This window comes from Martes martes (assembly GCF_963455335.1).
Source record: "Martes martes genome assembly, chromosome: 2".
Taxonomy (NCBI): domain Eukaryota; kingdom Metazoa; phylum Chordata; class Mammalia; order Carnivora; family Mustelidae; genus Martes; species Martes martes.
This window is the reverse complement of record NC_137889.1, coordinates 158,759,335-158,785,823: the sequence shown is the minus strand read 5'-3', so window position 1 is coordinate 158,785,823 and position 26,489 is coordinate 158,759,335. Positions and strand designations below refer to the sequence as shown.

General features: G+C 46.2%; 1 protein-coding gene across 1 annotated transcript in view; it reads left to right on the top strand.

The window, feature by feature from the left end:
* LGI2 (leucine rich repeat LGI family member 2) overlaps positions 1 to 20,320 on the top strand; it is a 30,176-nt gene extending 9,856 nt beyond the window's left edge. Inside the window, exons 5-8 of the mRNA XM_080797162.1 lie at positions 1,918 to 1,989; positions 2,710 to 2,879; positions 8,585 to 8,749; positions 16,864 to 20,320. Of these exons, the coding sequence (XP_080653288.1) occupies positions 1,918 to 1,989; positions 2,710 to 2,879; positions 8,585 to 8,749; positions 16,864 to 17,681 (1,225 nt within the window). The 3' untranslated portion in view covers positions 17,682 to 20,320. The remainder of the gene's footprint in view (positions 1 to 1,917; positions 1,990 to 2,709; positions 2,880 to 8,584; positions 8,750 to 16,863) is intronic.
* Positions 20,321 to 26,489: the final 6,169 nt, after the last annotated feature.

Sequence of the window (26,489 nt, the reverse complement as noted above, 5' to 3'; positions counted from 1 at the left end):
TTTTTTAGCTTTGACCAGCCCATCTATTCTTGTCACTTCAGTACAATACGTTTCAGTTAACTAAAGATGTTTAGCTGAATAATTAACCTTTAATTAGCTAAAAAAGCTGTTTGGGCTTTCAAGAAGAAGTGACCATCAACCAACAAAAAAGCAAAACAAACTTTTTTTTTTTTTTTGAATTTTAGAAAGCTACTTCTAGGACATGTTCAGTCTGATTCCATATTCAGCCTATTTTCCAATATCTTTAAAAATGTACCAATAAATCATTTAGGAAAGGAAGATAAAAGAGTAGATGAAATTGTATTTTAATCCATTTGTGGTTACCTAGGTGGGAAGGCACATAATTCTGAAATGATTAGGTCTCCCCAGAGTCTCTTGGTATCTTGTAGAAAGCATGTTCGGGTTAAAATGGGCTCAGAGCTTTCTCTGCGAGCTGATGCTAAGGAGAGAAGAAGGCCCATTTCTGTAATTTCTCTTTCTGCCGTGGATCACTATGAAGCTACAAAAGGCTAATTTCATACATATATTTTAAAGAGGTTGGCGCTGACTTGCCTGTGTGTTTATGATTTATGTGTCTTGCTGTTTGCACTCACCCATATAAAAGAAAACAAAAGCAGGCATCGGTTTCCTGGCTGATTCCCGTTAGAACACGATGCCCAGGGGGGAAAGCACAGATTTGATGTGTGTCTTTCAACACCCAACGCCTCTCTACATCAACAGCCCAGCACCACGGACATCCGTCTTCAGCAGGATGATGACAGGGCACTGCATGATCCTGAATCATCAGAAAAAAGGGTTGATGATATTTGTTCTTCCTGGAGAGGGAGAACAGACTAGGACGTTTTGGAAAGATCTTCAACACAAAGAGCAAAAATGCAAAATGGCTTCTGGTCTACCTTAGTGAGAAGATGAAATTGATCACAGTCAGCTGTTCTCTAAACATTTTAGTTCATTGCAATTTTTATCTTATCATGAGGTTACAGCTGAGCATCTTTATGTCAAAGAGTAATTTACTGAATCCTTTATGGAGTCACAAGTCATAGAATTCACTTAGACTGTGAGGGAGCTTCTTGGACAAGACTGTACACCTTTCTTTTATCTTTCTCACTTGAGTGTTTCCTTCATTCACTCAACAAAAACTTAGTGAGCACCAGCTATGTGCCAGGCACTGTTTAGATGCTAGGGATGCAAATGTGGACAAACCCAAAAATCTCTGTCCCTGTGTTGCTTATGTACAGGGAGAACACACAGCCAATAAACGAATAGATCATTAAAATAGGTAGTATGCCAAGGGACAGCTGTGCAGTGAGGATCAACAGAACAGGGAAGGGAGATGGTAGAGGTCAGGGAATGGGTGATTGCTGAGGGCGGACCTAAAGGAGAGCGAGCTGTGTGTTGGAATGAGCTGTGTGGGTAGCTGGAGGAAAAATGTTCAGGCAGACGAATCACAAGTTCGGAGGCCTTGGGGTGGGAGCGTGCCTTGAACATTTGAGCTGTAGCAGGGGGCCAGTGTGGGTGTTCTGAGAAGTCAGAGATTTAGTCCATCAGTAAGTGGGAATCAGGGTAACTTGACAATGGAGAGTCTTGTATGCCATCAAAGAGATTTGGCTTTTATTCTGAGAAACACAAGATGCCATCCAAAGTTTCAGAAATGTATATAAACAAAGAGCTTAATAAATGCTTCCTTAGAAAACAAAGAAAAAAACTTACATTGTACTCTAGCATCTCTAATACTGTCTTTGTACAACAAAACTCATTTCCTTATCTCAGTACCAATGCACCCAAGCCAGAAATTGAACCGTGTTGTGCCGAAGGGGGTTAGAGCTTTGTTTTAAATCATTAGCTTTGTTTCAGGGACTTCAGAATGACAGGGCATGAGGATAATAACCACATTAAAATATGACTTTCTTGTTCTAGTTCTTTGGCCAATAACCACATAAAAGCACTCCCAAGGGACGTCTTCAGTGATTTAGACTCTCTGATTGAACTGTAAGTAAGGAAAATTAAGTTTATGTGTGCCTGTCATTGTGCCTCAGTTAATCTTGTCTTTAAGCCCCCTTTAAGCTGCATTTCTTTTATGTTGTGGTTAGAAATCGGTGACAAAGAGTGCATGGTGGGAAACAGCATACAGTTGATATTGTATTCGTTAGGTCTTGCCCTATTGGAATACACTTAGTGGCGTTAGGCCACTGGCAAGGTAGGATTGCTGGTGTGAGGTTTCCCTTCTCAAGATGGCGGATCCCTCTGCTTTATCTTCGAGTGTCTGTCACTTCTTACTGGACATTGTTTAACAAGATCTTAACGTTTCAATCATGTTCATGAAAACTATCTTCTTAGAATGCTCTGATTTTGTTTTTGAGGACCTGCATCTTGGGGCTTGGTATTCTTCTGTCAACCCTGTCCCCTCTTCCCCATTTCCAGCATGGCTGGTGACAGTTTCAGAAGAGTTTGGGGATATGGTGATAGGTTAGCTCTGTGAGCTCTGTGCGCGCTCTAGTTAAAACCATGGGCACCGAAGATCATTAAATACAGTCAGTGATAAGTACAAGAAATAGGATGCATTAAAAACATTTTTTTTAAAATATCACTTTTTGGGGGTATTTAATACATGAGGATGTTAAATCATGCTGGAGTTTCATACGACTGCTGAAACATGTTAGGCCTGTCTGTTTCTCCATCTACGTGTTTGCATTTTGTTTTGTTTTTTAGCGATTTAAGGGGCAATAAATTTGAATGTGACTGCAAAGCCAAATGGTTGTATCTGTGGTTGAAGATGACCAATTCCACAGTCTCCGATGTCCTCTGTATTGGTCCACCAGAGTATCAGGAAAAGAAGCTAAATGATGTGCCCAGCTTCGACTATGAATGTACCACTACAGGTATTCCGAACCTCTGTCACTGAAGACCGTTATGGAGGATAATCGCTCTGTTTTTCTTCTAGGTCATCCACGGGGAATGGAGAAAAGTGGGTGTAGAGGCATTCTACCCAAATTATTTTAGGCGACGTTTAAACATTCTAAAAGAAATGGTGTGGTCAGAAAAGTATCTCAGAAGTTTGCAAGGATTTTTGTTAACTGCCCTTGCCTTAATTTTGGTTCCTTACAAAATTCCAATTTCTCTGAAGTTTTTTTGTTTTTTTGCTTTTTTAAGGGTCAAAGTATAAACTGGCAAGTTGGGGATAAGTACATGTACAAGTCAGGTGGAGCACAGAGAGGCCCGCGCTCCTGCTCTCGGGTCCGTTGTGGTCACACTTCTCCTGATTGAATTATGTGAAGTTTACTGACCATCCAGCTAGTAAATGCCAGCCTTTAACATCCATAAATTCCTTTTGTGGTTCTACGTACCAAGAGATAACTTGGTGAATTAGAACCAATGGCAAAATAGAAATGTAAGGGAACAACTAGCTATCTAAAGAAAACCACTCCTGTTGAGGAAAAATGTAAAGAAATTTTGATTTTGCATTTTTCCACAGCCTGCCTCAAGGTTTCCATTTATGCATTTTACAGGTTATAAGACAAAATTAGAATACTAACGGCCTCCCCTGTCACATCTCGTGGGGGAGCAGGGGAGTGTCTCCGTCCGAAAGGCCTTGGTGAAGTCTCTCCAGGTTCTAAAGCCAGGTTTAAAGGAAAGCAGATCAATCCCCAGTATGAAACCTGCTTACCAAACTTATAAAAATAAACATTTCAGCTGAGAGCTGATATCTGCAAAGCCTCAAGGCATGTCAGTGGGAACAGCAGGCATGAGAACTCAGAAAACAGCGACAGAGACTCAAAAGGCAAAAACAAAATGAACCTCCAAGAACAAACTGTGACATTTAGGCCAGTCTTACGGCTGCCCTCCAAACAAATAAACAAACAAGAACTCACAGAGTAAAAACTATTTCTAGATATCTGAGTAAATAAGGGACCTGACAAGTTCTGTCTTTACCAGGAGCAAAGGTGCAGATGTGTGGCTGCCCTTGCCTCCCAGCATTGGGTAGGGCCTTATTCAGCTGTGTAATTGGCCAGTGCCCATTGGCCAGCAGAGGCCATGAGCCGGATATTTATTATATCGCAGAGCAGTGCAATAAATCAGAGGTCATAGTTAATGACATTTGCACCGGAAGGTGGCATTCAAGGCCATTTGGTGTGAAATGCCAAATCACAGCTCACTGGGGCGCCTTTCTGTCTCTGCTCCAGTTTTTCTAGAGAGTTCTCTATCTAAGCCCCGGGTGAGGTGAGCCGCTTTTTCATTGTTCTCTTCACGCCTGGCCAGAGTGGCTGAAAATTTGGCCAGTCTCTGGGAGACATGCCATGGGCTATCCAGGGCCTGGAACAGGGAATAATTTATATGAGAAAACATGATTTCTGATTTTTGCACCCTGGGGATGGTCATGAAAATGATCTGGGCTGTCAGAATTGTCACGAGAGGAAAGGGGGCTTGGAACCAAGGTAGCCACGTCTGGAAACCTGTCCTAACCCATGGGGCAGCATGAACCTGCTAACATTTTAGGGCATCCTCCCTCTCTTATATATATTTGGCTTTGCTAGAAACCTTCCTACTAAAATTTAGATCGTCAGCACTTCTCCCTGGTAATAGGCAGGTGATGACTCTATCTTTGCTACCATCTTCTCCCTTTAAGACTGACGAACAAATTCGCTTTTGCACATGGTTTCCTCCATGAAGAATAAATGGTGTGCCCCAGCGGGACCTACCCCCAGATGTAGTCTGGAAGAACAAAGTCAATAAATTCTGAGTCTTTTTGGTTCCAGTCTTCCGCTCATATCAAGCCTCGTCCTTTGGTGCCTTATTAAAAGCTGGGAGGGGAACGCATGAGGATGTATGGCAGCTAGAAAGTCCAATGTAAAAGCCTGGGGACTAGTGAGGACGGCATCCTTCCTACATTTTTGGTAAGAAGTACACTCTCTGAGGGCATTATTTTTCTCTTAGCTCAGAGTTTCAGGAAAGGCGTAAATCCTTCAGGTAGAGGAAAATCTTATTCTTCCCAGAGAGAGGGAGACTCTCTTGCCATTGTGTTCTGGCGTCCGGGTATAATTAACAAGGCAGAACCACCGCCGGACTGTTTCAGCTTCTAGATTAATCACCGTCCTTCCATAACCCTCCGCTTTCAAGTCTATTTTTAACCACCTCAAAAATCCTTGTTACCTACTCATGATTCCCTGTGTTAGGTGGATAATTCGCTAAATTCCTTAGAGGGAGAGAATTTTGCATCCTAATTGTCCTGTTAGCCTCCCTATTGCTGGGCTGATGAAATGCAAAGAGAAATAATGCATTAATGTGCAGTTTCTCTCCCAATAGGATCCGCGTCATGTATAATTTATTTTCTGCAAGGGCTATAAATAGCTATGTAAAAATCTGTTGATTCCAGTGGGAGCAAGGCCTAAATTGTAAGCGTCCCACTGACATCATGAACTTAATCCAACGTGAATGGAAGTGGCCAAGCTTTGTGCGGAGAATGCCATTAATATTTTAACACTTGTAAATTGATGTCATATCAATATGTATATTGTTGGAGATCTTTGCATGAACAAATGTGCTTTTGCTGGTTGTGAAAGATGAATTAAAATGGAGACGGTAGAGTATCTTAAATTCCTCCAGCACCTCCCCTCGCACACCCCACCCAATACATAGTGATCCATCATTTTCTTTTAGACATTTCTTCCTCCTTCTCCTCCTCCTTCTCCACCCTTTTGGGGGTGGGGGTGGAGGACGGGGAGAAGGACTCTCCTATTAAGAATTAGATTTATAATTCAAATGATTTAACAGTCTGTGTTGTACCAGACAGTCAGTATATAGAAAATATTATGAAACCAATGTTTTGGGAAAACAAATGAAAATAGAACCGTTAAAAGCTAGATTTGTAAAATGCTGTCTAATTTTGGCAGCTCTCTTTCGTTCTGGGATTTTTTTTAATAAAAAATGGAAACTTTCTGGTCTGCCCTTTAAACAGCCTGCGTTTGTCAGGGAATGCTCGTGTTTCTGAGATGTCAGCGTGCAGGCGGGAGACGCGGGTCGGAGGCAAGGCAGGAGTGTTCGGACCCTTCCAGGCTTGCGTTAGCAGAAGGCAGCCGAGCAGTAGAAGGGGCGTGTGGCTGTCTCAGAATTAAAAGAATGCAGCCGTATTCTCAGAGTCCTTTTCTGTCTCCAGAAAAGGGAAGCAGACGATGATGGCTAAAATTTCCCTTTTTCTGTTTATCTACTGGTTGAGTTTACTCTTTGATGGAGCAGCAGCTGGGGGTGGAGGTGGTGTTGACAAAGGGGTGGGGCTGGGAGCCTTTGTGATCCTAAGTGTTCACGCTCCAACTCAACACGGCCATTGTTCAACAGCATACAAAGCTAGCACATAAAGCTATGGTATCAGACTCCCCATACACGAGGCTCTGCTGCTAACACTTGACGCTCTCTTACTTAGTCTCTAGGGCAACCTCACGACATAGGTGTCACCCTTACTGATGCAGACCCTGAGGCTCGAGAGTTTCTTGCCCAAGGGCACAGAGCTGCAAATAGAAGCGGAACCAGAAGCCCAGCAGGTCTTACCTAAAGCCTCAGCACTTGAGGATGCTCTGCTCCTGGCTGTGGGGGTGAGGGGATCCCCATCCACTACTGTCACTTGTCCCTGCTCTCCCTTGGCCACGTCTTGCTGTCAGGTGCAGAGGCGGCCTCTTCTTTGCTTCTCCCTCTTGTCCCTGCACGTACCTGCGTGCATCATTCGCTCATCCCCAACCTCCTTCCCACACCGTCTTCAGAGTATTTATTAAGCACCTACTGTGTACTCAGAATAGGGATAGGGATGGCTCCAAAAGTGAACATGTATTGAGCCCTCACTGTGTGCGACAGACAACTCCGAGTAGAATTAAACTATCCCATGAGGACACTAAGCCAGACAGAGGTGGGATAACTTCTCCAGGGTCACTCAGCAAGACACTGTAGTCACAGCTCTGCCATGTTGTTTTAGATGCCTTTAGGATGGACATTTCCTCAAGAGACGGCACAGGGTTGGGTGGGACAGGGGAGGCAGGCTGTCCTTTCTCAGACTTCAATTCCATATTTATGAAGCATCTACTTCATGCCAAGCCCTGAGATGGGCATTTCCACCAACATTACCGGTACAGCCCTGCCATCAAACTTGGTAGGTAAGAATCATCCCCATGTTACTGAAGTAAACTGAGGCCTTGTCAGGGAAACAGCACAGCCCAGGGCCTCAAGTGCAGGGAGAGGTTTCAGGGGGTCTGAATCCAGGAACAGGGCTCTTTCCTGTGTCTCATGCTGCCCTCATTCCCTCAGCCCTGCTCCCTTTTCCCCCGTCCCTGATATCATCAGGGATCATCAGGGATACCTGCTCTTCTCACCCCCGCTCTACTCGTCTCACCTCTCAGTGTCTCTCGGTCTCTCCCCTCTGTTCCTGCATCTGCCCCATCTGCCTTATCCTGCCTCTGCTCACCAGGGTTTTCTCAGAGGAGCAACTTCCCTTAGCCAGATGCCCACCACCATTTGACCCTGGGTGCGTTCAGCTTGCCAAGAAACCGGGCACATTGAAGAATTTCTAGCCCTAGAAATCACTTACCTCAAACTTTCTTAGTGTTTGGTTTTGGTTTTTTTTTTTTTTAATTCCTTCTTCATTGTTTCTCCAGCTCCCCCCCACACTAACTCCCCTTGCATCCCAGGGCACTGCTCACCCAGTTCCTTGATAAAATGATACCTCCTTACCAAGAGAACACAGTGAGTCAGCGGTAGCTCAGGGGGCCTTTGGATGAGGAGTGTTGACTTAACGTTAAGCGTAGGAGTAGAACACATGCTCGGATGGGACGGTCCCACGTGGCATGACAATCCCGCAGAACTGTAATTATTCATGGAGCCACGGGACACTGTCCAGATCACAGACATAGCTGTTGTTCACCCCTGAGTCCGACAACCAATAAACGTGCTTCAGTTAACTTCTCTGCTCTCAGGGCTGCATAAATCTCTGGGTCTGTATCAGAGGGCTTGGTTTGGTTCCCACAAGTGCAGTGTGCCCTGCGGGGAGTTTACTTTTGGTTTTGAACCTGGAGTAGGGGAGCGTGAGAGTTTCACAGCTACTTAAACAATCGCCTGGGCAGGTAAGCTTGAGAAGCGCCCCAGTAAGCAAACCCAGACAGGCTTTTTGCTTCCAGGGCCATCCCGAGATGGCTAGAAATAACAGCATCTCCCAAACCAACGAGACCTCCACAGCGCTTCTCCCAGAGTGATTTTCATGATTGTTTCTGGAACGTTGTTCCATGGCATCTTTTCGCTGGTGTTTTTGAAAGCCAGGTTTCACCAAATTTGTTTAAAATGTTGAGATCCGGTAGCCAAGCCGTGAGCTATTGGTCTCAAAGAAGCTGCGTTCGAAGCTGTGCGTTCATTATCCTGTCCAAGGCAGGACCCTTCTGGAATCATCCAGAGTAAAACATGCTGTGATGTGTGTGTTGCTTCTCTCTGATCCTCCCTCCTCCCCAGTCCTCTTCCAATCCAATGCTACAAAGGGTAGAAGGGTAATGGTGGGTGATAATTCCCGCAAGGGATCTCATGGAAACTTTTCTTTTTTTTCAATACCCATTCCCAGATTTTGTTGTTCATCAGACTTTGCCCTACCAGTCGGTGTCAGTGGATACGTTCAACTCCAAGAATGACGTGTACGTGGCCATTGCTCAGCCCAGCATGGAGAACTGCATGGTACTGGAATGGGACCACATTGAAATGAATTTCCGGAGCTATGACAACATTACAGGTGTGTTGTGACTTCGATCAGATGTCTTGACCTCGTTTCATTATGGTCTCAAGCTGGTGAGAGAAGCAGCATTCTGGCATCCCAGGGAGGGAAGGTGTGGCTCTCGGACGTGTTTTGAGTTGGGAGTCACGTTCCAACCCACCCTCTTCTCTCCAATTCCTTCTCAGCTTGGTCAGTTATTGGTGAGAACAGAAACTGGGGGTGGTGATCTTATTTATCCTTGGTGATCCTTTGAAGAGGGAGAGAGGATGGGTTGGATATAGTGGGGGGCATTTTCCAGTAGTGGTGAGAAGTCACCTGAGAATGCCTTAATCCTGAACACTTCAGGAAGCCTACGACAGCAACAGCATTTTAGTAGCTAAATGATACCTTAGACTTTTGCTATGCTGATAGTTAACTAAAATGCTAACTTGTGCTCATGTGCACGTGCTCGTGCACACACATGCATGCACAGACACACATCCATCCATGCACACACAGACACACATCCATGCACATAGACACACGTCCATGCACATACACACATAGACACATGCATGCAAGCACACACAGGCACACATCCATGAATGTACACATACACAGACATCCATGCACATACACAGAGACACATGCATGAAAGCACACACAGACACACATCCATCCATGCACACACACGGAAAAACACGTCTATGCACATACACACAGACACACATGCATGCATGCACACACAGCCACACATCCATGCACTCATGCACAGACATGCATTCATGCATGCAAGCACACACAGGCACACATCCATCCATGTACCACACAGAGGCACGCATCCATCCATGCACGCATGCACAGGCACACATCCATGCATGCATGCACATACAGACACACGTCCATGCGTGCACACATAGGCGTATATCCATGCATGTACACACACACAGACATATGTCCATGCTCTCACACACAGGCATACATCCATGCACGCACACACAGACACACATGTATGCATGCACACAGAGACACACATCCATGCACGCACACACAGGCACACATTCATGCACTCACACACAGGCACACATTCATGCATGCACACATACACACAGGCACACATCCATGCATGCATTCACATGCACGCATCCATGCATGTACACACACATAGACATATGTCCATGCATGTATGCACACACAGACACACATCCATGCACTCACACACAGACACACATTCATGCACTCACACACAGACACATATCCATGCAAGCACACAAGGCACACATGTACACACATGTATGCATGCACTCAGAGACACACATCCAAGCATGTATGCACATACAGACACACGTCCATACATGCACACACAGGCACACATTCATGCATGTACACACAGGCACACTCTATGACTTGTTTCGGCTATCCTCTTGCCAGGTCCTGGTGATCACTGTTTCCTTTAAATAAATACAAAAAATGTAAGAATAAATGGCTCTCTAAATTCATGCCTTTGGGTTAAGACCTAGTTAATGCTTCTCAACACTGTCAGGAACCCAGTGTCTCAATGCTACTAAAAATGGGCTGTCTACTTGGTTTTTATTTTTCTAACTTTTTTTTACTTGCTTTTTAAATAAGTGGGTAAAGTCAATAACCTTTTAAAGACTTCTCATTTATCAAGTGCAATCTGATAGTATTATTGACTTCAGAGACAGCACCACGGTAGCCTAACTGTGACCACATGAGAGGATTTCCCGCGGTGGGTCCCGATTTGGAGTTAGAGCAGTACTGTGCTATTGCAATGAGAAGTGTGTCAGGTCAACATTCTGGATCGGGAAGCTCCTAGGAAGCTCGCAGGCACAAAGTTTTGCAGCAGGTGCAGGGGTGGGGGGAGGCAAGGAGAGTGTGGTTTGGGCACTCCCAGAGCAGAGATGCTCATGGAGCCTGATCTCAGCAGTACAGGGAGCTCTGTGAGGCGGACAGACACCCCGGAAGCCCTGAAGATGCCCTGTCAGATGTCCCTCGGATGTGTGGCCCCCTGGCCTCCTAGTGCTGAGCTCACACTCCCGCAAGCAACCCCGCCCCCATCAAGCACACATGCAGTACAGAGCACCTCAGGTGAACCTGGCGAGGAAGCCCAGGCCTTTTTACCCTAAACCCGGTGCATATTAAAGGGGACAAGGAAGGGAAGACCCACTATCCACGTACTCTTTGCTTCCCTCTTTTTCCAGACCTGGGAGATGGGTGAGGGATGATTGGGCTAGCCCCTCGGCCTCCCCTCCTCCCACCCCATGCTGGGTGGTGGGACCAGAGGGAAGCTTTGCTTTGTGCCAGGCGGGGGAGGGGGTCCACACCAGGTCCAGTTGCCAAGGCTGGTGAGGTCCTGGATACTGGTTTATCTCGTGCTGGAGATCTCAGCATGGGGTGCCTGCCCGCAGGTAGAACACAGAAGCTCTGTGCGAGGGAAATGGGCAGAGAGATGATAAAGAGCTCGGGTTATGGAAACTGATGAACATGGATTGTACTCCGGACTCTGCCAGGCACCAAGATATAATATGGACTGTGGCCCCTGGGGCTCAGTTTCCTCATCTGCAGAATGGGCATTGCATGTACTTTATATGGCTGCTGTGAGGAGTCAGGGAGTGCCAGGCACCGAGTGAGCAGTTCTTAATGAATGCTGGCTCCCTTCTCCCACCTTTACAGACGGAGCGACCAAGGCCCAGGTGTGCTGAATCACTTCAGAGGCAGAGCCCAGGGCCTGTCGCTGCTGCATGGCACCCCTTTCCTCTCTCGGGTTGACCTCGGTAGGAAGGGACGGCACTGCCCTCCCCTTGCCCTTCCGACTGACTACAGCTGATCGCATTCGATGTTTATCAAGTTCTTCGTTCATTCATTCATTCATTCATTCACAAGGGTTTCTTGAGCCCTTACTCAGTGCTAGGCATAGTGTTGGTGCTGGGGCCATTGCTGTGCCCAGGCCAGATGAAAACCTTCACCCTCAACGGGTTTGCATTATAATGGGAGTGAGAGACAACAAAAAAAAGATAATTCTAATACAGCTAACACATCAGATAGAAACACGCTAAGAAGGGAAAGGAAGGGGGCATGGGAATTTTGAAGAGCGGGCCATAGTTGACATTTTAGACTGTATCTGGTAAAGTCCTCATGAGGAAGGTTGTTTGGAGAAGCTGAGTGGGACATGAGGGGTTGATCCATGGCGACAGTTTGGGGAGGAAACGTTCCAGACAGAGGCAACAGTAAGTGTAAAGGTCCTGTGGCAGAAAGCTATCTTTCCTGTCTGGCTCTTCCAGGGGGCCATTTTGGCCTGAACAAAATGCTCCAGAGGGAAAGCTGCAAGGGACAAAGTCAGAGAGGTAGGGAGGGCTGAGCAAGGGACCTTGCAGGTCCTGGGAAGGACATGGGTTTTTAATCTGAGTGCTCTATGGAACCATAGCAGGCTTTGTCCCAAGGTCAGCAGGGTTGCCCAGGATGAGGCAGGGGCCTGGCACAGGTGCTGGGCTGTGAGCAGCCTGAGTTGGGGACAGGGGACAAAGGCCAAAGCAGAGCGACTAGCTGAGAAGCTCATAGGGGTTCCGAGCAAGCAGTGATGGCAAGGGCCCTGGGAAGGCTACCGCCACGGTGTGTAGGAAGCCTGCAGTGAGGGAGCACTGGGTGTGGCCAGGGCCAGAGCCGAGGCTGGGCCTTGCTAGCTTCTAGTGACTCGTTCTCAATCTTCTGAGTCGTGGGAAGCTTCCCATGACGCCCACCTAGATCCTCTTCACAACCAAGCCTGAGAAAGAGTTACAATAGTGGGGTAGTTCAGCCTGTGAGTTCCAAAAACATCAGGCTGGTTTTTGATAGAACTGGCTCCAGCTCTTTCTAGCTGGTGACCTTGGCCAAGTTAGTTACGTTCCACAAGCCCCTTTCATCTATAAAACGGAAGTATCATGAAATCTCATTTCATCTGTAAAATGGGATCGTCATCCTTTCAGACCCATGAGAGTTTAACGGGGATCATGTGTATAAGGCTTCGCACAGGGCCGGGTATATAGTAAATCCGCAACAAATGTCAGTTTTATCACCTGGGGATAAATAAAGGAGCAACCCTCTTTCTCCCCACTCCCAGTCCCTAAATCTTTCACTTCAGGTAAACTTCTCAACAACTCTCATCAGCACAGGAAAGGAGGGACCAGCACGGAAAGCACACTACCCCCTCCACCACCCCACCCCCCACCCCCAGCAAGGGAGCAAGGGAAGAGGGTGTTCATAGAAGCCACAAGGATCCCTCTGCACAGAAGAGAGTGTAGCTGGCTGGGATTGAGCCCCGTGTGAAGGAGAGCCTGAGGCAACCCATACCCGGCAAGACCAGGGCTCTGAGCCATGGAAGGGGCACAGACGTGCGTCTTCCTTTGCCTTTCGGAGGAGCCAGGAGTGTGGTGCCGAAGGGACAGCTCCAGCCATGCCTCTGCTTCTGCGCTTCTGTGAGGAGAGGGAAAGCCCTGATCAGGGTCACCCTGAGGGTTTGCATTTCCCATCTCCTTTCTTTCCTCTTCTAAGCTCTCCTGTTTTATTTTGGGTTTTATTTTGTTTGCTTTTGATTTCTCCATGCCAGGTGTGTTCCAGCCTATAATCTCTCTTCCTGCATTAAAACATGCACACACACACACACACACACACACACATGCACACCCGCGATGATCTCTGTTGCTACTGACAGTTCTATAGACTAAAATTGTTTAGCTGGATGGAGGTGTTCTGGCACATCTCTGTCTTACACAACCCCTCCTCTGAGACTGGCAGGCAGGCCTGTAGGACACTCCTGGGTGGCATGGGCCTCCCTAGCTAGACCACTGAGGAAGGGGACCCGGAATATCCACTGGCACTTAGCATTGGCAGGGAGGGAGGCAGTGCGGCTTCCAAAGAGCAGTTTGGTAGTTTAAATCCAGAAGCCTTCGAAGTGTGCACAACGTTTACCCCGGCAACGCCTACATTTAAGAACACTGCCAGATGGTTTTCAAAAAAGATTTCTCTACAAGGAAACATGTTACGCAAAATAATGAAAAGCTAGAAATAACCGCAATGTCCAACAATAGGGGATTTGTTAAAAATAGGATACACCCATACAACAAAATGTCTGATAGTATTTAAAAATCAAGTTGTAGAAGGTGCAGTAAACGGGGGGTGGGGGAGATGTTTACAAGGTAATGGTCAAACGAAAAGAAAAGTAGGTCATAAAAAGCTCATGTATCCTATAAGCCCAGCTTTATTTATTTATTTATTTATTTATTTATTTATTTACTTTTAAAGATTTTATTTCATTATTTGAGAGAGAGCATGAGTTGGGGGGGTGAGAGGTTAGAGGAAGAGGGACGAGCAGTGCAGGGAGCCCCATGTGGGGTTCAATCCCAGGACCCCAGGACCATGACCTGAGCCGAAGGCAGGTTAACTTAACCGACTGAGCCACCCAAGTGCCCCCTGCCTCCAATTTTATTTTTAAAAAGCACATTTGAGGAGCGCCTGGGTGGCTTAGTGGGTTAAAGCCTCTGCCTTTGGCTCAGGTCATGATCTCAGGGTCCTGGGATCGAGCCCCGCATCGGGCTTTCTGCTCAGCGGGGAGCCTGCTTCCTCCTCTCTCTCTACCTGCCTCTCTGCCTGCTTGTGATCTCTGTCTGTCAAATAAATAAATAAAATATTAAAAGAAAAAAAGTCTGAGAACTGCTTAAAAAAAAAAGCACATTTGAGGGACGCCTGGGTGGCTCAGTTGGTTAAGCAGCTGCCTTCGGCTCAGGTCATGATCCCAGTGTCCTGGGATCGAGTCCCACATCGGGCTCCTTGCGTGGCAGGGAGCCTGCTTCTCCCTCTGCCTCTGCTCGCTCACTCTCTCTCCCACTCTCTCTCTGACAAATAAATAAAATTTAAAAAAAAAAAAAAAAAAAAAAGCACATTTGAGTATGTGTGTAGAATAACGATTAAGGAAATATATCAAGACGTTAAGTGTTATTTCAGCTTTGTGGTACAAGTCATTTTGATTTTCCTCTTGTGCTTTTTGGCATGTTGGCAGTTGAGTGTAGACTGGAGCCAGACTACCCAGATTTAGATCCCAGCCTCCACCACATACTAGCTGTGTGGCTTTGTATAAGTTCCTTCACTTCTCTGTGCCTCAATTTTACCCTTTATAAAATGGGGATGATGGTGGTGATGGTGATGATGGTACTGGTCTCATCGGGTTGTTGTAAGGATTAAACGAGTGAATACATGTAAAATGCTTAGTATAGTGCTGGTCATAGTCATAGTACACACTAGAAATGTGACCTGTTATTTTTAAAATTTGCTTTGGGAAACATTGAAAACTTTTTATACTCAGAAAAAAGGAATAGTTAGTTTTAAACAAAAGAAAGAAACCAAGTTCTTGCAAGAGGCCAAAATAGTGAAAGAGAAAAGTAAGTATCACTCTAAAAACTACCCACTGGTTGCCCCCAAAATTAAAAGTGAAGACAGGAATTGAATAATTATCCTTGTAATTTACAGACCAAATTCACTTTGGTCCAAATCGCCTAGGAAACCGGGGGGAAGAAAGAACTTTTCATCCAATGACCTACATGGAGGGTCAATATGTTTTGTGTTGTAGGTGATCCTACTGCTTGCTGGTGGGCTGAGGAGGTTGGGGGACAGTCTGGGGGTCCGGGTGTGGTGTGGGGGAAGACAGTAGGAGGTGGTCCAGACAGGAGAGTTCCCGTCGTCCAGCAGAGTTCCGGTTCCAAGCTGCCTGAGCTGGATCATTCCCGTCGTTGACCATTCTACAGGTGTTTACACTGCGGCTGCTGCGGAAGATTTTAAAGGGACGAGGTCTTTTCACTATCAAGACAGTTGTTTCAATTCTCCAGTAATGGTAGCTACTTATTGTTGACTACTTCCTGTTTCGGGGTGCTCTGTTCTAAAAACACCATGAATTTTCTCGCTTAGTCTTTACTAACCCTGGGAGGTTAGTGCTCATAGCATCCTCACTTTATAGATGGGGAGCCTGAGCACAGACAGTTAACTGGCTCAGGATCAGAAAGCTTATAAGGTACAGGCTGCATTTCAACTCCTGGGCCACCTGGTCTAGAGTTAAACAGCTTAACTCTCCTCTGTTCAACTTCCGCCTCTGTTTAGTTTCTTTTGTCTCCGGAAACCAGAAGGGGCCGAATGTCTTCACGAGCCCCTCATTACATTCTTTTCCTCCTGTCTCAGACCTGACTCCTACCTTTTTACCCTCCCTTACACCCAGCACCCCAAACAGAAGCCCATCGGTTTCATTGGGAGTTGGGAAACAACTTTTTTGAATAGGCTGAAGACAGTTCCTTTGGTGTTTGTGCCTTTCCTGAATTGTGCTTCTGCCTCTAAAGATACCAGAGGCTAGGAGACCAGCATGTAATGGAGACACATTTTTTAAAAGTTTTTAAATATGTTTTAATTGTGGGAAGATATGCAGAACATGAAACTTAACGATCTTAACCATTTTTAAGTTCAGTAGCGTTAAGTGCGTTCACAGTGTTGTGCAAACAATCTCTGGAACTCGTCATCTTGAAAAACTAAAACTCTGTATCCATCAAATACTAACTCCCCATTCTCCCCCAGCCCCTCGTCCCCATCATTCTGTTTTCTGTCTTGATGAATCTACTTTAGGGACCTCATATAAGTGGAGTCATGTATTATTTATCTTTTTGTGACCTTATTTCACTTAGGATAATGCCCTCAATGTTCATCCATGTTGTCATGTGTCCTCTGTGAGGATTTCCTTCCTTTTTAGGGCTGAGGAATGTTCCATTGTGTCTACACCACATTTTGGTTATCCATCCATCAGTGGAAAGGGGTCACTTCTACCTCTTGGCTATTGTGAATAATGCTGCTATGAACATGCATGTGCAAATTCTCTTAGAGACCCTCTTTTGGTACTTTTGGGTACTTTCGGTACTTTTGGGAAGTGGAATTGCTCGATCATATGGTATTTCTATGTTCAATTTGTCCAGAAGCCGCCATGCTGTTCCCCACATCGGCTGCCCCGTTTCTCACATTTCTTTACATCTGTCCCCGTTTTCCAGTTCACCGGGGTTCCAGTTTTGCTACAGAGGGGCATTTCCACCTGCGTGCCTTAATCCCCTCTCATTTCTCTTGGGGCGCAGGTCAGTCCATTGTGGGCTGTAAGGCCATCCTCATCGACGACCAGGTTTTCGTGGTGGTGGCCCAGCTCTTCGGCGGCTCTCACATCTACAAATACGACGAGAGCTGGACCAAATTCGTCAAATTCCAGGACATCGAAGTCTCTCGCATTTCCAAGCCCAACGACATCGAGCTGTTTCAGATCGAGGACGAGACGTTCTTCATCATCGCAGACAGCTCCAAAGCTGGTCTGTCCACGGTATATAAATGGAACAGCAAAGGGTTCTACTCCTACCAGTCTCTGCATGAGTGGTTCAGGGACACGGATGCGGAGTTTGTTGACATAGACGGGAAGTCACATCTCATTCTGTCCAGCCGCTCCCAGGTCCCCATCATCCTCCAGTGGAATAAAAGCTCTAAGAAGTTTGTCCCCCACAGTGATATCCCCAACATGGAGGACGTACTGGCCGTGAAAAGCTTTAGGATGCAGAACGCCCTCTATCTCTCCCTCACCCGCTTCATCGGGGACTCCAGGGTCATGAGGTGGAACAATAAGCAATTTGTGGAGATCCAGGCTCTTCCGTCCCGGGGGGCCATGACCCTGCAGCCCTTTTCTTTTAAAGATAACCACTACCTGGCCCTGGGGAGTGACTACACGTTCTCCCAGATCTACCAGTGGGATAAAGAAAAGCAGCTATTCAAAAAATTCAAGGAGATTTACGTTCAGGCACCTCGTTCCTTCACAGCTGTCTCCACTGACAGGAGAGATTTCTTTTTTGCATCCAGTTTCAAAGGGAAAACAAAGATTTTTGAACATATAGTCGTTGACTTAAGTTTGTGAGGGGGTGATTGGTGAATTTAAAGACACGTAGAGCTAGCTTTCACGAGAGAGGACCAAGAAGCAGGTACAAAGCCAAGTTCAGGGCTCTGCAATTAAAAATGCACTGGGGAACTAGTTAGAAGTTTTCAACATGTTAGAACTCCCATTTTGGTCAGGGATTGCATTTATTGGCTAACTGCATGACATGTCCATTCTCCCATTTAAAAAGACATCTTGAAGCCTGTTATCTCTGAGAAAAGAGTACAGCATTAACTCTTACCATCTAGGAAAGTAATGTGCTTTTTTTCTTTTTTCTTTTTTTTAAGTGAGAAAGGAGGAAATCGGATAAGATGGGACAGTTCTTATAATGGAAATAATAAACAAACAAACAAACAAACAAAAAGACCAAACAAACTATGGGCCCTTCTCATTCCATTTTAGCAATCTTTTTTGGTAAGAACTCTTAAAGTCAAAGAAAGCTAAAAAGATTTGCTGATGATTCGTTTTAAAATCTGATAACACTCAGCAATGCTATTTTTGAGTCCTTTCAGTTTCCTGAATCCCCCTTCCCAGCAGAACGTTGGCTATTCCATTGGCTCCTATGGATACTCGTCATGGGAATATTAACAAAATAATGCTGGACATCGCTTCCTTTGCCGCAAAGAAAATATTCTGCTGACACGCATCCAGGCCCTGCACAGGCTGTAGGCCCATGAGTGAGACAAAGGCATTTCCCCCTCTTCCTTGTGGTTCAGAGCCGACCCTGTGGCAGCCGGAACAATATTGCTTGTTAGATGCCCTCCATGGTTCGGCTGCTTCCCTGAACCCGCTCTTTGAGTTTGTGGGTAGTCAGCAGACGGGCCAAAGACTGAACGGTGCTTTTCATCCCATCCTTTAAAGTAATAGAACAGGTCTTTCCATCCGATGAGCATTTGGTAGGATTTCGGAAGCAAGATTTTGTGGGATCAAAGAGGACTTTACACAAGTCTCGCTGTACTTTGATACCTAGAGGTGGCCCTTTGGTTTGTGCATGGCCGTGCCCTCTGGGCAGCTTCCTATTTCGAGTCATTGAATACCAGCCTACCTTCCTGCCCACCTGCCTTCCTCCCTATTCCCATGTCAGTCTTGCTTTGCGGATATGCCATTGCCGCCGCTGCCAATGAGGGGCTGAGGCACCAGACGGCAGAACCTGGGATGCCCTTGGTGCTAGTGCCTCTTCCTTTCCCAGTAGTTTAACAAAGGAAAGCCCCCTGGAGGGCTCACACTGTGACATGGGACCATGTACTGGCAGAGGGCTCATCCTGAATAGGCTGGTGGGGGTGGGCCGGGCTCAGACCGATCATTGGGGATCCACTTTGGAGCTTGACCCACTGCATCCCACAGACCAGGTCTGTGCTCAGGGGGCTGGAGGGTCTATTTCAAACTGGGCTTCTCTGGTGTGGATTATCAGGGAGCCCGTGGGGTCTGGTTTTACAGAAGCTTCCCAGTGGGTGTTCTGCCTGTTTAGTGGGTTCTCCTGAAATGGATTTTAGGAGTGGCTCTCAAAGAGCCACCCAACAGCATCTCTGGGAGCCCCCAAACCAGCACAATCATGTGGTACTGGAGCGTTATTTTTTGATGATCGTTTGCTGAGTCATGAGTAGGTAGAGGTTTTGCCACATGTTTGGGTGCGGTGCTGTTTCTGCTTTAAGCGATGCAGGTCAAGGCAACAAATAGCATGGATGTTGCAACAGCACTCCTGGGTACATCCCGGGCTGAGGGCTTCCAGCCTAGGACACCTGGGAGTTTGGTGAACTCAGTCACCCACACGCAGTACAGCATTGCTGCTTGAAGTTTTCCTGCTAGGTGCCAACCAAACAGGAGAAGTGGTTTGTTTTCATTTCTGAAGCACAAAATCACCCTTCCGTGTTCTTTTGCCTTCCTGGTTGATTTGAATTGACTACAAACGCCCAGATCCCCGCATCAGCAGCAGAAAGTGGGACACCTCTGCTCTTCCTCTATTAGAATGGGCAAGAAATTCTCTCTGGCACATGGAACCCCTCAGACAAGCCTGGGCGGAAAGACGGGCCCTTAGCAAACAAGGTAGGGGACATTTTGACAGTCTTAGCACTCGTGCCAGTTTGAAATGATGTTCCCGAGTCCTGCCGCTTGTTGGGAAGGCAACTGGGGAATTTTTTCACAGGGCTGCCTCTAGGGAACGGGGCACCAGCCCCCCAGCTTCCCCTCTGAGGGGAAAGTGCCTGTAGAAACCATCTGCATTCACCATGCTGGTAACCATTGCCTAGAATCCAGAAAACCAGGAAACCCGGGGTGTGGAGCTGGGGACAGGGGTGCTTTCCGGGTCCAGGGGAGACATTGGCCAGTGGAAGAAAGATCTAAGGAATTACGGGCGAGGCGAGGGCAAGAGGTTGGGTAGTCCACAAGGCTGCAGTCAGGCTCTCTTTTTCTTTTTAAGAAATTAGACAAGAGCAGAGTCTGCAGCCTACAAGAGTCTCGGCTCTGAGGGAGGAGATATTTGTTCTGGCCAACTTGCTAAAGGAGCGGAGATGTTCTTGGCACGAGGTTGTGGAAGCTTTGCTTCATTAATCTCGCTGCTCCATCCCAAGAATCCCTCTAGTTTTGAACAATTTCTGCAAGAAGCTTTTTCCCAGTAATAATGTAAGACCAAAAAAAAAAAAAAAAGACAACAGTAACAGAAACCCAAAAGCTGAGAGACACGTGGGACCATCCACTGTGGAGAGAGTTCTGGGAAGGGCTTCTCTTGTCCACTCCTTCCCATCACCCATGGGTTGCCTTCTTGTCAGCTTGTTTCTTCTTTGCAATCTCTGTAGTGAGGCTAGGTCACTCCACGTAGCCAAGTGGCCACGCCACACAGCCTTAAAGCATGGGATCTGGAACAGATCTCTCACAAAGACTAAAAACAAGCCTTAGATGTGAATGGCACGGTGTTCTCGGGCAACGGAGAGTAAGCCCATCCTGCATCTCAGCAGACCTTTATGATTTTTTTTCAGTGTGCGTTTGTGTCCATCTCATTTGTCCATAAGTAGTTCTTCAGTTTATTGGTGGGCGGGTATTCTAATTTCAGAGAGCATGAAACCAGTACGAAGATCTAAGTCGATCGCCTGCTCAAGATCATCTGGTAGTGAATGGTGAAGGCAGAGTTTACCCCTGCACAGCGGGCTGTGATTTGTGACTCTCTGACATGGCTTCTGAATAAAGACTTTTTTTTTTTTTAAATCATGATTCAGAATGTAGCAACACCTTGAGATAAAATAAAAAATACAATAACATATGCATAGCCAGGAGGAAAATAGAGCTGAATAGACACCATCTTATGAACTGGTCCCTTTTCCAATCAGACGCTATGGGACCCCTATTGCACGTGAGGCCCCACTCTTGAAAGTCTTCCAGAAGTTTCAGATAATTTTCTGTTCTAAAGAGGATTGCTAGTTGGCACGGTTGCTTCTCCACACACACCGACCCCTCCAATAGCGATGGGGCAATGTTGAGGTCGAGACACATCTGGTTCTTGTCACAACGTCCACAAGATAAACAAGAAGTTCTATGAGGGAACAACTACAAACTCGAAGGCACGAGTGATGATGAATTGCTCCAGGTCATAATCAGCCTTTGGGGAGCATGCTGGAAATGCCAGTGTTGCATTTTTCTTCCCCAACGGAGTGAGAGGCTGTGTATTTTTAGGAAAGAAGTCAGCTTGGGATGCCGGAGGTTTGGCTGCCAGGAACACTCAGGATGGAAATTTCTCAGACTGGGGGTCTAATGAAAGAGAGATGAAGGTCTGCTGGAGGGGAGTCTGTTTGCATGCCACCTAAAGGAAATCCTTTAGCCAGGCTTCCAGATTCTTCTGCAGATATCAGCCCCTCCCTCCGCTCCACAGTTTTGGAAGAGAGTTCTTTAATTAGGCAGTGGCCAAAGATTCTTTTGAGTAGGGCTCTGGAGTAGAATGCAGTCGTCTAGCTGTTGGTGCTGTAAGGTGGTCCAGACTTAGGACAGTCTAAAGGGAATGGGCAGAAAAGCCGGGCCGATGGCCATGGAGGGAACTCTTTTGGGAAAGTAGAACTAAACTGGAAGGAAAAAGGTCATCATGACTTCCTTTGCCTCAGCCAGGCAAGTAGAGGTTGGAAAGAGGAGGCAAATTACAGCCAATTATTTAATAGCGAAGAGAGCCCATTGTAATGCTAACTGAAATAAGAATTGTGTTGTAAAGCTAACTGAGATCTAAACCTAGAGAGGCACTCTTATCCTTAATGTTATTCCATTACTTGTATCAGAATCTACCTTTTTTCTAGTAGACTATGCATTCCCTATCAATCCCTTTGACTATCAGGAATGTATAAGAACTGTGATAAAATAAGCCAATATGCCATTTGGTACCATTTTTATGTATCTGAGATGCATAACTTAGGTAAAATAAGAATAGTTTCTATGTATATGAAAGCAAATTTTGCAGTATGCAAGCTACAATGGATGCATTTTAAGGCTGAATATATATTTAGATCTCTTTTGGTAAATACAGTTAACAAAAAACATGCCTCTTAATTCGATATATCCTGTAAGTCTATGAATAAAAAGTAGCTCATGCCTAATGTGGCTTTGATCTCTGGTTTGCTTGAATACGGATATGCCCACTCGAGTCACGGAGTTGAGGGCTCACAGGCTATTGTGGAAGGGCGGAGTATGCCCATTTATCTTTGTGGCTTACTCCCAGTTTAAATGGAAATTGAGCCCCGTAGGGGACTTTTGCTTCTACTTGCAAATCAAAAAGTCGCTAAAAAGTCACTGAGGGACTTTACAGCTCTACCTGATCTGCAGAATCATAATCTTGACAAACTGACAAAAAAACTCTAGGGATCTTTGGGCATCCTCTGATTCTGCGTGGTGGGAAGATGAGGTTACAAGATCCCATCGATTGGGCTGAACCATGAACAAACTGAACCATGAACAAACTGAGGGCAAGACTTTTGTCTTGTTCTTTGCATGTCTCCGCTCGTGTCTCTATGTATGTCTTTAGACCCATCTGGTTTCATTGGACAGAGGAGAGGTCAAAAACTCAAATCATATTTGACTGTGTACTTAACTGTGTGTCAATTACTTTAATATGCTGTGGAGTTTTTGAAAAAGTGCAAGAGCAGAGGGGCGCCTGGGTCAGCTAAGCTTCTGCCTTCAGCTCATGTCATGATCCCAGGCTCCTGGGATAGAATCCCTGCATCAGGCTCCTTGCTCAGCAGGTAGCCTGATTCTCCCTCTCCCTCTGTCCCTCCCCCTGCTCAAGGGCTCATGCTCTCTCTCTCAAATAAATAAATAAATAAAGTCTTAAAAAGTACAAAAGCAGAGTTCTTGCTCTCCAGAGACTTAAAGCCAGTTAAAAAGAAAAGTCATAGGTCTTGCAGTCACTCAAAGGGAGAGGATTATAGGGGCCCCTGGGTGGCTCAGTTGTTAAGCATCTGCCTTCGGCTCATGGTCCCAGGGTCCTAGGATAGAGCTCCACATCGGGCTCCCTGCTCAGCGGGAAGCCTGCTCCTCCCTCTCCCACTCCCCCTGCTTGTGTTCCCTCTCTCACTGTCAAATAAATAAATAAAATACTTTTTAAAGGGGAGGGGATGATAAAGGACTCATGGGGTAGGGGGTCACCTTATGATGGTGTGTCCATCATAAGCACCAACCAAAGAGAATGGATGCCCAGCTGGTCAGGTAGGTATTAACCATAAACAACTATTGACCTGCGCCCAGTGCATTCCAGTGAAATACAAACTGTGAATACCGATAATAAATTCATAGGAGGAAGGGTCACTTCAGGTCAGAGCAAGTACTCTTTTGACCAGGAGAGGGGAGAATGGCCTGGTTCCTTTTCATTATCATTCTACCACTAAATTGTTGTTTTGTATTTGTGGAGAAGTACAGAAAAGAACTGAATTTTTCCAGACCTGCAAGTCAGAAACTCATTAATCCCAATATTTCAGCACATTTCATCTTGCAGCTAAAATGGTGGGTAGATTGCTCAGTCCTGACCGTGTGGTCATTAGCAAGGCAAGTACACTCTATTTCTTGGAGAGCTAATTGAGGACTGTCTAGGAAGAATTGGAGGCATGAGTAATGTGTCACTTTCATTGATCAACTGTTCTTACAATTGGTTCCTCTACCTGCCTTCCAGATGGGACAACCCTCTACTAACCAGAGCCTAATTGGCACAGATGACTTTTTCTAACAAATTGGTAGCAGAGCTGAGACTCCAGGCCTGGGGTAAGACCCACCTCTTGGCCTCGGTTCCAAGCAGCCTCTCATTAAGCCTCAGCCTCTGCCTTCAGCCAGGCAACAAACCAAGGCAACACAGGGAGAGGCCTATAGGGTTTTAAGTGCTACCCCCAAATTCCCAGCACTTTCTGAAATCTGTATGTGAGCCCTGGAGAACAGGCTCCTGCGTATGTCTCCAGGTGTCTATTCCAGGAAGTCTACCAGAAATCAAGGGGAAAAATACAACTAACTTCTTTCATCTTGCAAGAAACAATTGTTAGGGCAGAGGGAAACCTGTCCAGCTTTCCTTGCCCCACCTCAGCCCATGTGTCATCCCCAGAACTGACCCATTGGCACCTCCAACAGTAGGGCTGAGAGATCCCTGCTTGTGTCACGATGCCCACTTAGTCCCTGTTTGCTTTCAAGGGTTGTGTGGGCTGAAGAGCATGTGAAAGTAAGGTTGGGGCCTCCAGAGAAAATAGTAGTCTTGACACTTGTCCTGGAACCCAGGCTCCACTCTATTCATTCCTGGTGGAATCACCCTGTATCTCCTGCACTTGTTTCTTCTAACCCATCTAGGCATTCTGGACACTTGGCAACCTCGAAATATCTTTATTACAAGTTCTCATAGTTCCTCTATCCCTTTGGATCATAGCATCTTCTTGACACATAAATCATGTGAAAATCCAAATTAGTATTTTCGCTTGATTCTTTCCAGTACCCGCTGTGTGAACAGTGCTGTGCTAGGTCCTGAGAATACAAAAGTCTCAAGATACAAAAGCATTTGAGAAGTTTTAAAAACAGTGCTTCCTTGCTATTTTACATTTGTGGCGGAAATTCTCAGGGACTGTGAATGTAGCCTGAATAAATAATAAGACCCAGGTGATCTAGTTTCATCACAGCGTAGAGTTTAATGAAACAACCCCTAAACCAGGGAGTAATTACAAGTAGTTCTGGTCTCTTCTTGGGTCCCTGAAATAAGAAGAAAGCTTGGTCATAACCCTCCACATGTTGCTTCTATTTTTTTTTAAAGATTTTATTTTGAGAGCGAGAGAGTGATAACGAGCAGGGTTGGGGGGCAGAGGGAGAGGGAAAAGCACGTCAGGCTTGATCCCAGGACCCTGACATCATGACTTGAACTGAAGGCTGTTGCTTAATCTACTAAGCCACCAGGTGCCCCCCGACTTGGGATGCTTCTTAAAGCCAGTTTCCCCCAAGCTTCCTGCTCTCTAACATCTCACATTCTGCAGCAGCCCCTCCTGATCCTCCAGTGTTCTAAACCCCCTCCCATATGCCACCACTCCATCTGCTACCTGGCCTCTGTCCCTTCTCTCAACATCAGTTTTCCTGGAGAAACAGTGGAGGGGGAAAATGTCTAAATCCTCAATTGTTACTATATTTTATTCCTGCCTTAGTACCTTCAGTAAATTTTAAGATTCTTCTGCTTCTCTTTTTCTGAACTGTCTTACCCATGGTGGTTTCAAAATATGTTCACAAATTCTTTGGGGCCCCGTCTTCGGGAGGTTGGAGACTGATTTCCCTCCCATGAATGCAAGCTGTATTCACTGACTTGTTTCCAAGGAATAGAATGTGGCAGAAATGTTGGGTAACTTCTGAGAATAGGCCTTCAAAGGCAGGGGGCTTCCCCTTGGCTCTCTCTTAGATAGCTCACTGGAAGGCGTGCCTGGTTAGCTCAGTAGCTTAAGCACTGACTTCATCTCAGTTCATGATCCCAGAGTTCTGGGATTGAGCCCCATGTAGGGCTCTTTGCTCAGCGGGAGCCTGCTTCTCCCTCTGCCTGTTGCTCCCCCTGTTTGTGCTCACACTCTCTCTCTCTGACAAATAAATAAATCTTAAAAAAAAAGATATAGCTCACAGGGAGAGGCCAGCGTCAAGCTGTGAGGCTGTTGAGAGGGCCACATGGAAGGACTTGAGTCTTCATGCCAAAGACCAGCACCGCGTGAGTGAACCATCTAACAGGTGAATCTGTCAGCCCCAGTCAGGCCTTCAGATGACAGCATCTCCGGCCAGCATCTCGACTATAGCCTTATGAGAAACCCGGTGTCACTAAGCCATTCATGGGTTTCTGGACACAGGCTGAGATAATAAGTGTTTACTGTTTTAAGCTGCTTAGTTTTGGAGTGATTTGTTGTGCAGTGATGAATGGCCTGTACACCATCTTTAATGTCTTGTAGGAATGAGATTGCTGCCAAATGAACCCTTAATTGGAGAAAGTTTAGGAACCAACATGCACCAACTCCCCACCCCCTGCACATAAGCCACATCACACACACACTCTACACAACAGGTGCACACATATGTCCCCCACAACACCCCACAGTACACACAGCCACTACGCCCTCTACCACACACACACACACACACACACACCACTATACTATGTACCACACTTATACACCCCCTTCATTCCCCACCACACAAACCCTACACTACACCACACTCCTACCACAGCCCTTACCACACACACACTATACCACACACTACACACCCCCTTCACTCCCCACAGCTCACACTATACCACACACCACATATACCCCTACCACACCCACCACACAC